This window comes from Halichondria panicea, chromosome 1 (assembly GCF_963675165.1).
Source record: "Halichondria panicea chromosome 1, odHalPani1.1, whole genome shotgun sequence".
NCBI classification, from domain to species: domain Eukaryota; kingdom Metazoa; phylum Porifera; class Demospongiae; order Suberitida; family Halichondriidae; genus Halichondria; species Halichondria panicea.
The window spans coordinates 9,031,371-9,047,269 of NC_087377.1; the positions used below are offsets into that span (position 1 = coordinate 9,031,371).

General features: G+C 43.2%; 1 protein-coding gene, 2 long non-coding RNA genes and 1 pseudogene across 7 annotated transcripts; 3 read left to right on the top strand and 1 right to left on the bottom strand.

Moving 5' to 3' along the window:
• Window positions 1-821: 821 nt before the first annotated feature.
• On the bottom strand, window positions 822-2,542 carry LOC135340817 (uncharacterized). 5 transcript variants are annotated; one of them, XR_010396482.1, is made up of 6 exons: window positions 1,835-2,542; window positions 1,459-1,540; window positions 1,366-1,406; window positions 1,154-1,318; window positions 1,054-1,103; window positions 822-993 (listed from the first exon to the last, which is right to left on the bottom strand). It is a non-coding gene; the product is annotated as an uncharacterized LOC135340817 (long non-coding RNA). The 5 variants fall into 5 exon arrangements; XR_010396481.1 differs by having other exon boundaries at window positions 1,154-1,234; window positions 1,290-1,406; XR_010396459.1 differs by having other exon boundaries at window positions 1,154-1,406; window positions 1,821-2,540.
• A 298-nt stretch (window positions 2,543-2,840) lies between these two features.
• LOC135352417 (uncharacterized) lies at window positions 2,841-3,826 on the top strand. The gene is made up of 3 exons (XR_010399783.1): window positions 2,841-3,146; window positions 3,366-3,441; window positions 3,493-3,826. It is a non-coding gene; the product is annotated as an uncharacterized LOC135352417 (long non-coding RNA).
• Window positions 3,827-6,760: 2,934 nt separating this feature from the next.
• On the top strand, window positions 6,761-8,470 carry LOC135352498 (uncharacterized; annotated as a pseudogene).
• Window positions 8,471-8,496: 26 nt separating this feature from the next.
• On the top strand, window positions 8,497-11,549 carry LOC135352500 (uncharacterized). The gene has a single exon (XM_064551677.1). The coding sequence runs from the start codon at window positions 8,592-8,594 to the stop codon at window positions 11,547-11,549; it is 2,958 nt and encodes a 985-aa protein (XP_064407747.1). The 5' UTR covers window positions 8,497-8,591.
• The last annotated feature ends 4,350 nt before the right edge of the window (window positions 11,550-15,899 follow it).

Sequence of the window (15,899 nt, forward strand, 5' to 3'; positions counted from 1 at the left end):
GAATCACTTGAGGACTTCGTTTGCACTTCCATCTTTGGCACACCAAGCCAGCCGTCTATCTCTTGCAGCTTTTTTCCAATGCTGATATCTTCTTCCGTGTGGCATTCCTATTAAAAGTAAGTATACATTACGATACAGTAAAGACTATTCTCCCTTGCTATTGAATGCCAGAAGGGCTAATAATCGATCAGTGTTAGAATAGAGGGATTAAAGTGAAAGCAACGGCCTTTACAGTTTAGACTAAACTTTAGTGGAAATCTCGAGTTTCTCTAAAGCAAACAAGAAAGGGGAAAGACCATACATTAAAGTAGTGTCTATTTCATGAAAGAAGCTAGGCAAGATAGCAGCCTCATAGAGGGATTAATATGCAAAGAAAACTGACCTTCAATATGCAATGGCCCACAGCACATACATTTCATGTTCAGACAACTTTCCAAGAGTAGCACAACTTTGTACTTGGTATTTTTTTTATGAAACACATCTCACACAGCAAAAACTACTGACAAATGCGGGTACAGTGTGCGCCCGTATTATTAGATGAAACGGGTCAATAAACGGTATCCCGTGTTTCAATAAACGGGCACCGTGTAATCCCGGATTGGGACCAATTAGACGGGCACGCTCAGACGGTACCCGCCAAAGTCCCCGTTTGCTACACGTCTACACCCGTCAACCTACTGTGATGGACCGTGATAGCTACCGTATAAATCACACAAACGAGCTGATAGACTGTCGACCGTTCATGCTATGTAATCGATCGTTGGCTAGCTAGCTACAGCTAGCACTAGTTAATGATGTCATTGTAATTATTTAGAGTTGAGTTCAAAGTTCAATCAAAAATATATACAGCATGCATCAGAAAGAAACAAGACAAGAAACACAAGACAACAGCTAGCTGGACACAAAATGAGTGACTTAAAGGCTACCTAGTGTTGACTTGTATTATTTACCATCATTATGTTCACTTTCAATGACTTGTATGATCATGGTAGCCTGCATGAGAAAAGAAGTATGCCATTACAGAGTTTCAAACTTAGCTCGCCTTTAGCTTACCGGTCGGTAATTTAACAGAATTGACATATCTGAGAGATCGACATCGATACCTAGTCAAGAGGTATACGGTAGACAATAATTACATTGTGAGAAATAGTACCTTTATGATTTAGTAGCAGTTTCCAGGCCTTGAGAACGATCATAAGAACTGACGTTGGTTTACGTCTGCAACATTACTGTACTAGTAATACACAAGCACATTATTATATGTTTGAACACTGACATTAATATCTCACCTGAGATTCTATTATGTTTTTTCTTGTGCCTATAATTATTAAATCATCATAATAATTATCTAGGAGAATTACATACCTGATTCTCCAACGAGTCGTTTTCAACACGTTAATGGGTGCCTGTATAGTGAGCAACTTAGTCAATTATGTATTTAATATGTGTAAACATTACCTGTAATGTCCACTGTCACGACACATCATATTTTTGATTCCACGCCCAGTACGTGATTGTCATTGATTGATCACATGAGCATCTACATTTAGAGTGAGAAAATAGATATTTAAACAGACAAAAGAACCCATTTCAATACAATTATCATTAGTACTCAATAATTGACACAAACGATGCAACATCCTAACTGCCCACACACGGCTAAATTAATATTCACAAACAGTGTATACATGGACGGGCCACCTGACGAAAGATGATACATCTTGACAGGCTGTTGCCGAAGGATGAAACATCCTGACAGACACAAGGGACCCAATACACGTACACGTACTTTACACACGTATTTAATATTTCATACGTACTTGTCTTAACACACTTTTTGGCTGGTTCATGAACAGATACTTACAGGCTTCCCTTCCATAAAGCTAGAGAACCGGCTCTCTCATGCTCAACGTCAACGTGAAGGCTCTTAAGATCCAAGTCCTCAGCTTCTCCAATCATCCCGCTTAAAATGTGGGTTTCATACTACGCATGTGCAATTACCAGCTCCTCCTCCTCCTCCTCCTATCAGTATTAAGAATAATAATTTATTATAAAACAGTGCAAGTTTATTATTATTATAACGAGTCGACAGTACAACTCCAGTTGAATATAGCTATCCAGGCAAGTCATGGTCACTCAGGTCTGTATCTGAATACGGTATAATAACTAGATTTGGATATGTGCTGATCGCAAGTGAGGACACAGGACACTAGCAGCTCTAGATCTGGTCCTCTTTGGTTGTGGCTCTAATCCACTCTCGTCTTGATCAACTAGATTTACACCTTGTTTTTTTTTTATTAGTATAGCCATTGATGAAGTGGGCACATAATTATATAGTAGCAAAACTCTATAGATATACGGTGTCTCTTTATTGTCCGTCAGCTAATGTGGTCAGACTGCATGGTCTTCATACGGTTGCCCGTCCAGCCCCTCCCCCACGGCAACGGTTGTCTACGGTTCCCGTTAAATCACTCCCCCGTGAAAGTCCGTGACCTGTACCGTGTGTGTGACATCAACGATCATCCCGTAATTCCCGTATTTGTTAGCAGTTTTTGCTGTGTCAGTTGCAATATCCAGCTCTTGTTTTTGTGATTACAGACGAAAATAAGTGTTCTTAGCTTAGCAGCCTAGGCGTAACGTGCCTAGGGTTTCGCCCACACAACGTACAAAATAGTAAAACGTGACGTCAAATGACGTGCGTTTCCAATCCCTTTCTCTTCCTTCATCTATGGTTAAATCAAAATACAACAATAGTAGACATTGATCTAGGAACACGCCAGGTCAGTTAGAGCTAGTGGTATGCAAAAGGTCCAATTGACCGTTGAGTCGACCTATATAGCTAGCCTCGATCCCAGGCCGAGTTTTCGCTTTTATAACGGTTAGGCGAACAACTGGGCCTGGTACTAGTTGTCTGCGCATGCGTCAGTCGTTCGTCAGATTCTGACGAATGGATATTCTCGTTCACTTTCGTGACATTTATATTCGTGTACTATCGTGTACTAGAAGTCAGTTCCCGTTTTATCATTATTGGAATCGATTGGAATCGATTGGAATGGCTCTTAGCTGAAGCTTCTCTCTTCTCTGAAGCTTATTCTGAAGACTGAACAACAAGGGAAGAGGTATAAAGCTTTGTCAAGCTTGTTAAGGTCAGATATTTTTGTGTGGGCCCTATGGCCGGCTATGCTATCAAGTCTTGTTCATGTTTGGCAAGAATGTAGGTAGACTATAGTTTCATCATTAATATGGTGGATCAAGTGAAGAGTGTGAGCTAGAGAACTTGGTGCTGCCATCATCAGCTCGTCGACAATGACACTATAACCGAGAAAATTTCTACACGTATTTAAAATGTCTACTTCTCTGTACAGGAGCAATGGCTAATATCCAGCTGTCCCAACAGTGCTCCTCTTGGCTATACTAACGGACGAGACTGGACAGTTTGAGGTAAGGGTTTAACCGTCTTTGGTTTCTTTTAATATTGTCCTATACTCACAGACACAGGACTGGAGTATGATCTGCTCATTCGAGCGTTGCTGGGTAGCTCAGAGACATCAAGAGAATCTACGTTTTCTCAAGCAATGAGTTACGAGTTGGGGCCTAGAATCAGAGAAGTCCAGCAGCCTGCTAAATCTTTTTGAAACGTAATTTGAAGGCATTCAATCATCCTGAAGTTGCCCTGGGTCACTGTAATTGTGCTGCAGCACAACTGGCAACTCCCCAGGCCTTTGTGAAGCAGCTCCCTATGTGCATCTTTTGTGTACTCACTCTGTGCATTTTCTGTGTACAAATTTCGATTATTGATTTATTAAATATTTTTGCCGACCACAAATATACAATGAAAATTTGACGCATGCGCAGACAACTAGTACCAGGCCCAGTTGTTCGCCTAACCGTTATAAAAGCGAAAACTCGGCCTGGGATCGAGGCTACCTATATAGCTAGCATTCAATTGGAGACGGATCGGCCTGGGAACGAGGCTACTCCTGCAGTAGCATTCTAACTGAGCTTTGCGGTTACCGCCCACTTGGAATTACTCATAATTATTCATGCTTAGCCACACCCTAAAGCTAAGTACAACAAACCTGACATTGCAGTGGTGCCCAATGGGGCCACGTCAGAGGAGGTCGAACATCACTTGAACTTTCACTAATTATGACCTTTTAATGACATTCCAGGTCAAATTGCTTTTCGTTTACGTTACTGATACCTGTGATGTTCTTAACAGAGTAACACCATCGGAGGTAGATCTAGTCTAGCTGGAAAATTGGATACATAAACACAATTAACACGAAATGGGACTGGACTATAACCTTTGACTCCTACAGTCTTGGGCACTGGTGTACCCCCTCTTTACCCGGACAATGGAGTGTCAACTAACACAGCAAAAAGCAGAGTGGGTGTGGTCTGCATGATAACGGCCCCTCCCATTGCAGCATGTTAATTGACATTCCATTGTTCACGCACGTGATGCCCTCTTCTGATCGTCATATTGGGCTCTGAAAATGGTATGACTTTCATATAAATTATGACACATATAATTATTATATGTACGTAAGATAATTATTGGGACATTATAATAGTAATATCAGGGTGTATAAAGAGAAAAGGGCATGCAACTCAAAATGTATACTGTATGCGTCGTATTATTGATGAGTCATCAGCAGTACACACATTTCGAAATCAGATACCTGTGTAGCCTCGATCCCAGGCCGATCCGTCTCCAATTGAACGCTAGGTCGCCTCCTCGGCCTGGTATTGATTGTATCTGGGCGTGTATCTGGGCATGTGCTGTGGTTGCTCAGGTATTCGCTCAAAATGAGCGAATACCTGAGCAAGGTGGAGCGAATAGAAACACCAATAGTGTTACTTACTCCGTAAATCACCGTTAAATCACAAAGAACTCCGTGTCATAGGTCTATTCTTTGCAAGTTTAGTTTGTCATTAGTATATACAACCAGTAGGTTGTACAAAGGATTGACAGTGCAGTAGTGTGTGTTTTCAATTATTGCATAAATTTTGACTGGTGTTTAGACTGCTCTATTTCTGCAGGGAAAAGCCACAGCAAGAAATGGACTGGATAAATAGCTTAGTTAGCCTTTTATCTGTCTAAATGTGTGATATTATAGACAATGAATATTCTCATGCATTACTATTGATATATGAAAAATTGCACTATTTTCTTATTTCACTGTGTTTCGTCTGACTGACTAAATAAGTAACTTTCTTGGAAAGCATTTCCTCCTTGTACAGACATGTTCAGAAGATTCTAGATACAGCCTCTAGTCGACTAGAACCCAGATCGACCATGGGCGTTTTTCTCAGAATTGCGTTCGCTTCCAAGAGGCAGCAGGTGACTTCTCATGCTTCACTTCTCTTGCCTACGCAATTCCGCCATCTTTATTGTATTGCGCATGCTCAGTAATTTAATATCGTTTTACACCTGATGCTCAAAGTGAGCAGTGAGCTAAAACTTACTCCAACTTTCTGATAAGTTATTGAAGACTCTTTGACTGTCAAAGATTATTCAGGTAAGCTCAGTACCAACAGCTATAATCCCACAGTCATGCCCTTCAATCTGTGCAGTTTTCTTGTCAGTGTGGGCTGTATCAGTCACTCCTCTTGTTGAAAGTGCTACCTCTCTCTCTAGCTCTGTGATCAACAAATTGTCTACATCTTACTCTGTGATCAACAGATAAGACTAATCTTACGTTGTGCATTTTAGACTCATGCCATTCAAAGTAAGAAAGCGCGAAGAGAGAAGGTCGTATTATGTCAATAGGATTGATACTGCCCGATCCCTATCTAACCAATATTACAATGTAAACCGTGATGCTATAATCACCCAAACAAAACTTAGGAATCGCACTCTGTTGAGTAGAAATCCGTCAAAAGTCAAGGTGGATTCTAGACAGTGTGTATGTGACCATCGGACTCAATATCATAAACAACAAAGAAGGCTGTTGAAAAATATAGGTTTTCGAATCCAGCGACAAACCGGATTCGAAACAGGCTAGCAGTTTCACGCCACTATTTAAAAAACACTCTGCGTAGTAGAGCTCTCTCACGGACCTCTACTGCGCGTAGTTACATGAATCAGCTTCGACGTTACCGCAAAAAGTCTTTGCTGACGTCGAAAGCGTCACACAAACGGCGTGCAAAAGCTTTAACCGTAGAAGGAAGCTAAGATACCAGCTAGCTGAACCAACCCAGCAAGTAATGCACTCCCTAACGACCAGCCTACAGGACACTTTTGTAAAAAGTAAAGTCCTTACAAATTGCATCCTTGAAAGCCTCAGAAGTATTCCAAACTGGAATGCTAGCCAAAACAACAAACACGCTGCATGTAAGCTTGCTGCCAGTCACTTAGTGAGGATCAGCCTCAATGCTCGCATAAAAGCTGTAGCTGGCCTACTAGGTGTCAAGAGAGATGTCATGGACGCACCCTTAACGTGCATTAAGGACTTTGGCGATAGGTGGCATACAGATTCTAGAGAGCCTTACTTCTACGAAGCTGGGTACACCCACGACCACCTGCCTCAATGTACGTACACTAGTGGCATACCCAGTATCGAGGAGCCAGTGCATGACCTCCCCACAGGTAAAAAATGACGGTATGTGCGTGCTCTCAGACCACAAACCTGTCGTAGCTAAAAAACAGCTTAAACATGGGAAAAAGAAAACACCAAAACCCACGTGGTCCTGTACGGCCAGATGTAGGCAGGTTTCTGATAGTGAATTTGAAACCATTGTAAACTTGCACGACATGTTTAGCGAGGATGTTCAGGTTCTCCGAGACCGCCTCGGCGCCTGTCTGTATGTGCAAACACACATACAGGAATGGGAAGTCCCATTCAACCCAGAAATGCCAGATTACGAACACCGTGTCAAAGAGAGGATGGGCCATCCTCTAGCTTGTCACTTGTTCGGCAGCGAGTGTGCTAATCCGTTGAGGATTCTCAGAAATGCTCTCGTGCACTATCCCGCCCTGTCAAAGTTACAAAACCAAATTAATGTGGGAACAAGAAACGGCTGTGTGGGAACAAGAAACGGTGTACATGTGCAACTATTTAAGGTATTTTGCCGTCTAGGTCCGTAGTTAACGATCTAGAAACGGTCCCCCAGCCCGACAAGCTAAAGGGGCTCGACTCCTTTAGCTTGCAATTGATTCAACTGGCAAAAACTTTTCAAACTATAATCAGATTGAAAACGTACTCAAAGAAAGTCCCCGCACACAATTGTCTCAAGGCATGCAAGGGAAACATGTTCATTCTGCCTTTGCCCATGTCGAACACGCCTGAAACGCTAGCTCTGAACGAATGCGGACTGCCTAAACCTCAACTGTACGTTAAAGTCGACAGGGTTCCCACAAAGAAAAATGTTCTTTGGCGGAAATTCGTCGACATTAACAAAATCAAGGGGGCTTTGACGAAACTCAAAGAAATAAACTGGTTGTACGTAGACGTAAAGCCGGACAAAGTAGAACAGTCCATGGACAACGTCGTCATAGAGGTTGCAAACAGTGCAACCAGTAGCATGGTCGAAAAGGTGACCGACCGTACACGGCCGGCATACAAGCTTACACGCTACGCAATTTAGACACGTTCAAACCCAATGTCGCCGACATAGACCAGTTTAAAATGCTTAGGGTGAATGAATATCCGTTAAAGAGTAGCCAGGAGCATTTAGATGTCATGTGCTTTCCAGACCTTTTCCCAACAGGTAGATTCGGCGAGTTCCACCCTCGCAACGAGCACCTGGCTTTCAGTGAGTACGTAAAGTCGCGTCTAAGCAACAAAGACTCTAGGTACAGAAAAAGTAGCGAGTACCTGTTCTACCTCATGCACCTAAAACTCATGAAAGAGATCAAGGCGGGCATTTTCAACGTGCTTAAAAACACCTCGAGCAGACATTCGTCTGTCAAAGACCTGCTGGTAAAGCTAGAAAAAAAAGACGGCGAGCTGGAGGGAAACCTCTCCACAATCATGAGGAGTGTGCGTGGAACCAAGCAGTACTGGCAAAACGCTTCAGGTGACCTAGAGGCTCTAGTTAGGGACTTTGGTCCAGCGACTATTTTCATGACGCTAAGCTGTGCAGAGTATAGCTCACCAGACATTTTGGAGTTCCTTAAGCTACTGGGCAAATTCTGTCCCGGCTCAAAAGTAGACATCTCTAAAATGTGCAACGAAGACCCCATCTCTGTGTCGAAGCAGTTCTCGCACAAATTCCACGCAATGTTCAACATTGTAATTGTGCGCGGCGAGTTGTTTGGTAAGGTGGTGTGCTACTTCAAAAAAGAGTATCAGAACAGAGGTGCACCACATTACCACATTATGCTTTGGATAGAGGGAGCCCCCGTGATGGGGTCGACCCCGATGACATGGTTCTCGCCTGGATCCAGGAGAGAATCACGTGTAACATTCCAGACAAAAAAACAGACCCAGAACTGTACGCCCTGGTGACAAAGTATCAAATGCATCAGCCTACTGTTCCAGGCCTAGATACATTGGTGGGGGGGGAGGAAGTACATTAAAAGATGTAGATTCAACTTTCCCAGAGAGGCAACGTCCACGGCCTCTCTACACCCTCTAGGTGCAATGAGGCGACGAGTGTACGATCTTCCCAGAAAATTTGAGGAAGCTAGAATCAACGATTACAATCCCTTGCTGCTGTACCTATGGAAAGCCAATGTAGACGTCCAGTACATAGCCGAAACCAGCATGGCGCTCACTGGTTACATTACGGCGTACGTCACAAAAGCAGAGAAAAGCGCCATGCAAAGCAATTTTGAGGACCTGTCTAGCTCGGGCACCCTCTACGGTAAAATGTGGAAGTTTACAAAAGAATGTCTAAAAAACAGAGAATCGGGCACGTACGAGGTAGGTGACAACCTCAGAGGTGACCCCCTGAACGAGAAATCAAACACGGTTCAGTACGTCAACGCCAAACTACCAACCAAACGCAATAGAAAGCTGAAAACCTATGCTGAGCTAAAAAGAATGAAACCCAACAGCACTGACATGTTCACCCCTAGTCTAATAGACGTGCACTATCCAAACAGGCCAGACAGACTGTCCTCCATGTGCTTGCACGACTTTGTTGCACACATTGACTGGTACGGAGACGGGGCGGGTGAGAAAACGTACAGGAGGCTGGTCAAACCTCGTGTAATCCGTAACCCCAAGTACAAGACCAGCCAAAAAGAGCAGGAGCAAGCCGGTCTCCTCCTGCTCTTTGTCCCGTACACTGACGAGAGTGACCTCCTCGAAGACGGAGAGACACCTAAAACGTTGTTCGAGAGGAGGCAGAACAAAGGCCTCCTTAATCACCACACCAAGCTCCAGAAGATGCTGGAATGTAACAGAAGAATGAGAGAAATCTCTGACACCAGAAAGCGGAAACGTCTAGATCCTCCGAAAAAGGAGGACGAAAAAAAAGACGATGACGACGACGAAGACGTCCTGCTCCAGGGTATGGCTAAATCACACTTGGATCGCCACCTGGAGCTTGACCTAGACGTAGACCCCGTAACGCTGGACAAGAGACTGTCCATGCTAAACGAAGACCAGTGCAGGGTTTACGAAAAAATCAGTAGCCATTTGTTGCACGAACGAGACCACGAAAACGGGGCCTGTAAATGTTCGAACCTCAAACCGTTGCAAATGTTTGTTAGTGGTGTGGGGGGAACGGGCAAGTCCTTACTCATTCAAGCGCTCAGAGCGTTTGTCAAAGACACGTGGCCGGATTTAGCCAATGCCAGTGCAGTAGCCGCCCCGACGGGCCTAGCAGCTTGTAACGTAAACGGTGTGACCACCTACCAGCTCTTTCAGTTGCCCATAGAGCACGACAGTAAAACTGCATTGTACTGGGAGCTGCCCAAAGAAACACTCAAGTACCTCAGGCAGCAGTTAAAAAATGTGAAGGTGTTCATAATTGACAAGGTGTCCATGGTGTCCAGCTTTAACCTAACGTACATACACCTGAGACTAGACGAGATCTACGGTGGTAACGAGTGGTTTGGGGCTAGAACAATGCTCTTTGTGGGAGACATCCTCCAGCTACCACCCGTTACCGGTGCACCAGTGTTCCAAAACATTCCCTCAAAAATACTTTCGCTCAGAATAGGTTGCATAGGGTCCACAAACATTTGGAAAAGCACTGTAGTGTACGACGAGCTGACCATTAATGAGAGACAAAAAGGGGACAAATTGTACACGGACATGCTCGACGGGGGATTTCCTAGCAAACAGGCAATCTCTCTCCTGACCCAACGCGTCTTTGATGTGCCTGTGCTAGAAAAATACGAGCAACTAATACGCAAGGGTAAAAAACCCATCTGTCTGTTCTCCACTAGAAAAGCGTGTGCAGAAGTCAACTCTGACCTTTTGAAAACTCTAGACAGCGAGGTAATAGCACTGCGCTGTAAAGATGTCATAGACGAGAGTGCCTGCGCCGACTTGGAGTGGAACAAGAAGGCAGAAAACCGCCTAAAAGAAATGAACAAAGACAGCAGCTTGACGGCTGGTCTGGAGGAAGTGCTCCTCCTGGCAGTCGGTGCTCGCGTGATGTTGAGACGAAACCTGTCGACCGAAGACGGTCTTGTAAACGGAGCAATAGGCACCGTTCTTGAAATCACTAACAGGTACGTAAATGTCAAATTTGACCGAGTCGCGAAACCTTACAAAGTAACTAGAGTTTCTAACCGATTTTGTGTCCTTAAAAAATTCTACATTTCAAGAAACCAATTCCCTCTAATAGTGGCTTATGCAGTCACCATACACAAAAGCCAAGGTCTCTCGCTCGACTGCGCCATCATTGACCTTTCTGACAGTGTGTTTGGTGAGGGCATGGCGTATGTGGCGTTGTCCAGAGTTAGATCCATAGACGGTGTACACCTGTCTTCCTTTACACCCGACTCCATCATGGCCTCTAGAACATGCGTGGAGGAGTGTAACAGACTCAAGAGGGCGTTCAGGCCAGACTTAGCCATGTACGAATTGCCTATTGCAAAATCCCAAAAAAAGAGGAAAATGACTGCTGGTGTTGTTGTCCCGCCAGCCAAACGGCAGTGTAATAAGGCCAGTAAGGTTAGGAAAACGACTGCTGCTGCTGATGTTGTCCCACCAGCCAAAAAGCAGTGTAATAAGGCCAGTAAGGTTAGGAAAACGACCGCTGATTTTGTTATCCCGCCAGCCAAACGGCAGTGTAAAGTTGAAAGAAACGTCCCCAGTAATGTTAGGAAACCTCCAGTTAAAAAGGCTGCTTGCCTAATAGTCGACGATCCCGAGAATCTCGGTGAAAAATTTCCTTTCAACCCTCTAGACAAGGTTGAACAGAAATCAGTGTGTTCGCTGCTGCAAATTCAGTACAACAGCAGAAATACCGTCTCTGCTGGCGGACCAGACATTGCCCTGACTCCGCCCGATCTTAACTCCCTTATCGACACGTTGGGGGATGGAGCGTGCATGTTCAGGGCAATGTCTGTGATCATTACCGGCTATGAAAGTCAACACCATGTCAGACAAGCCATTGTAAAGCATATGTGTGATTTTTAACATTTGTTCAATAATAAACATTGGTTGATGGATGTAGGTTTCAATGACATGGAGTCCTACGTGAAGGACAAGCGTATGGACGAGCAACATCCTGGGGAACTAACTTGGAGCTCGCTCGGGCGAAGGGTGTTTGTCAGCTCAAGAATAGCAGGCAATGCATGGCTGTGTCACTGTCCCAGCAAAATTGACCCCAACATCGCCGGGTCTGTATATGTATCACACTGGTGACCACTACAAAGTGGTACAATCAGTGACAAAGTAAGCGACTCTACATAGGTATGTGTTCACTGTTTAGCACGTACGTACGTACACTCTGTGCGTCGGTTGCCCATTGGTTGTTACGTACATGAGACTAAAAAGTCGAAAATGGTTTACTGGCCCATGCACTATTGCATGCCGAGCCTAAAAGTATCCATTTGTGTCACTGAAAAGCGCGGTCAAAAAAAAGACCTTTAAGCTAACAAACACACGTACCAACAAAACAATCATGGGCAACCACCCTTTTCATTTTGTTATTACTTTAACATTTCGTACGTACTTAAACATTTTCTGTTGACTCCTCAATACGGTAAGTGACAACGTAACAATGCAATTGACTGTGTGTGTTTATCCTCTGCAGGTAATGATGTGAGCGGGGTGTAGGGCTTTCGGGCGAATTCACCTCGTTAAAAACAAATCGTAACGAGATGAAGGCCGTACCTCAAGGGTGTCTTGGAAACCGGCCAAACCAAAACAACACAATGAACATTTAAAACTATAACTTTACTATACTATTCTATTTAATGCTCACTTGACACTCCCACCTGCCGTTTGGAAAAAAATACTTTGAAATTTCATTTAATTATCGAAGCAATTAATGGTGGCAGATGTTGCAGCTAGCTAGGACGATGACAAATGAATCAACGTCACATTTATCAGTCAAAACTAAAAAACATTTGCAATGTGAACGTTGCTAGGATTGCCAAAGCGCGAAAAAGCGAAGAAACAAGAAATTCGGCGAGTGCATAACTCCAATTCGTTACAACGTCATGAACATGTACAGCTGAGTGGTCTACTATTGATAAGGAATATTAGAATCAAAATACAGGTTGGTTAAAATGCACAGTTATTGCAATACAATAAGAAATAAGGATTCACACATAAAAGTGACAGGTCTACATAAGAATACACCTTTGGACAGTGAAACAATGGTTCAAATAATACACTTTCTATACACTATTTGTGTTCCTTCCACTGATAAAAAAGAACACAGTATACACAGTACTCATTGTGGTAGAAGTACCGTATAGCGGGTATATTTCGAGGGTATAAATTTTCGCGGATGGACCATTACAAAGGATTTCGCGAATTTTATTTTCGTGATCTGAGTTCCAGCCTTTTGGCGCATGCGCACATCAACATGCAGCTGTACCTCTACACCGTTAGCCTTGAATCCAGGCCTAGCCTATAACGGTGAGGCACCTCTTATTGTCGATAAGTGTGGTCAATAATACTGAACACGCCTACTATTCAATAAAGATATAAATTTTTGCGGTACAGGCGAAAACCGCGAACATTTATACCCTCGAAATATACCCGCTATACGATAGTTAGCTTCTTGAAAGTGGGTCTGGTCATGAATAAACTTGAAATACTTCCACCCACACATCCAACACTTGCATGTTTTCTCAACACTGTAAGGGACAACATCATAACACATTACTATAGCCTGAAAAAAATGCACATAATTATCATAAACATCACCATCATCACTATAATAATTATAATCATTACTTGCAATGTGAAAGGATTGGCCAGGAAAAGTACCAAAACAAAAATATAAACAATAACTTATTGAAACAGTACATGTGAATGACGTTGTAACGGATTGGAGTTATGCACTCGCCGAATTTCTTGTTTTTTCGCTTTTTCGCGCTTTTCTTTTCCTGGCAATCCTAGCAACGTTCACATTGCAAATGTTTTTTAGTTTTGATAGATATAGGCTTAGCTAGAGTGTGAGGAGCTGTCTTGTGTGAAGGAAGAAGCTAGGAGCATCACTCTTGTGAAAGAACAGACTACCTTTGATTGACTACACAATTTAATGCAAGCGTTTGATTAGACCATTGATGGCCAGATACACTTGGTAGAGTCTATCCTCAGACTCTGGCCATCGATCTCTTGTATACTATGCTCAGGAGTGTCCACAAGTGGCTGGGCCTGGGATGTATTGTCAAGGTGAGCGATATAAATCAATAATATACCCTTTCATCATTGGAAATTGTACACTATAGCCCAATCCTTGGTATCCGGATCAAGATATGACATTAAGCTATACGGCACTGACACTGGTGTTGTGTTAGCCTCCTTCACCGGCCTTCAAGGAAGTGCGGCCTGGGATCGAGGCTAGTTTTGTGTGGACCATCACTATGAGTTACAAAATGTATAGTGGAATGGTGAATTTAAGTTCATACTAATTTGTATACAGGAGCAAAATGGAACCTTCCCGTCCAACCCCCGTCGTACTCCTCCTATAGCTGATGGGTGCGAACTCATTGAAAGAGGATGCCCCAGTGCCACTCGTGTCCTTCCCAAGGGGCCGATCTACCTGCACTAAAACTACTGACGTGGAATGGCTCTTTCAACACTTGTGGTTGCTATCCTGACCAGTGACGTCAGGATTTTACTGTCTCTTGATGCACTGTGAACACACAATCTTTGTTATGCCACCTGAAGGCCTGCTAAGCATATCCAACGCAGTATTTATTAAGTCTTTCTGGAAGCTCTTGTTTGAGATCTTCGCTTCTAAACATCTGCTTTTATTATGGACGCAGTACTGCTGTGCAGTACACTCTACAGATAACAGTATTAATTTCTAGTGTCATTATATCACTGTATTTTTAGCCAACTGTGATGAACTGAAGTACATAGCATTCCTCTTGATATACTTACCAGTTTTCGGTCACGCTCAGATACAATCAATACCAGGCCTGGGATCGAGGCTAATACCTGTGATGCCCTTTGCAGACGTAGCAACATCAGAGGTAGATTTAGTCTCGATCGTCAGCAGCTAGTAGCTGCATGGATACATATAAAACACAATACGGAATGGGACTGGGCAAAAAACTACAACCTTTGACTCCCAGAGTGCCTACTGTACGTACTGTAACAGTCTTGTGTGGTGGTTTACCCCCTCATTTCTGGGTGTCCTCCTACACTCTGAAAATTCCCTGTGCTAGCTGGTGGAGTTGGATCACGGCGAAGATCGTGATCACGTGACCTTGCTCCAGATATTCGAAAGTGCAAGTCGATCATCTGAGCCTAGGAAAATGATTTTACTATTGTTACATTGTGCCTGATTATTATTAAAATGTTTTGTATACTCTATAAATGATGCATGAGCGCCAGCAAGTTGTGGATTCTACCTGTCAGTGGATCTAAACTAGATCTATACTACCTGTATGTTCATAGGCAACCGTCTTTGGCTATTAATTTAACCATGAATAGACTAGATATACAAGTAACTTACCATTTTTATGTGCTGTATAAAAGAGAAAAGTGACCTTTGTACGATTGTCCGGTTAATTGATCATAACCGCAATGTCTGATTTATTGATCGAGATACCTTCACCAGTTCTAGCCTCCTTCGCAGGCCTTCCTTTTTCAGTTATAATTTTCATTTGCTGTATCATTTGCGGACAAAAAAATCAGCATATCAATTTTGTGAACAGGAAAATGATCACAATTAAAAAAAAGTATTACATCTATCTACAATCAAGCTGTGTATGTACCAGTCTCTGCCAACTATCTCCAAACTACCCTAGACTGTCTCAGATTTAGTTCTATCACCCCTGTCCCGAAAAGAAACTTGCTATTCACCTCATATATCCCTGATTTTCAACCTTGCTGCTCTTGAGCGGGTTTATTAAGCTCCAATAAAGCTTAGCAAGCCTTAAAGGCTTCAAACTACTGCTAAATAATAGTAAATCCTGAGCAGAATCAGCTTTGAACAAGAAAAGTTCTAGAAAACTAGATTATGAATGACAGTCCAACAAGTGGGCGGGGCTCACTTACTAGACACACTATAACTACTAGTGCAGCCACATCCAGAACTGTGCAGTGATGCTACTGCATGCTGGTCTATCTGGGACACCACAGTACTCACATCTTCCATGTAGGAAAACTTGTATTCATTGTTGTTTTTGCACTGAAAATCAGATTCACGCTATTAATTGTTGTCTCAGAGTCTGCATGGGCTTAAATTATTGTGAATAAATGTGCCTCCTTCAATGGCAGCAGGGCTGTAACAGGCCCATATTTTTTTTCCTAAATCGGGAAGTTGGCACCAGTCCTATGCATTCTTTTACACATTAC

Excerpts from the sequence above, each read along its gene's own strand:
- LOC135352500 (XM_064551677.1), top strand. The coding sequence starts at position 8,592 with ATGAGGCGACGAGTGTACGATCTTCCCAGAAAATTTGAGGAAGCTAGA.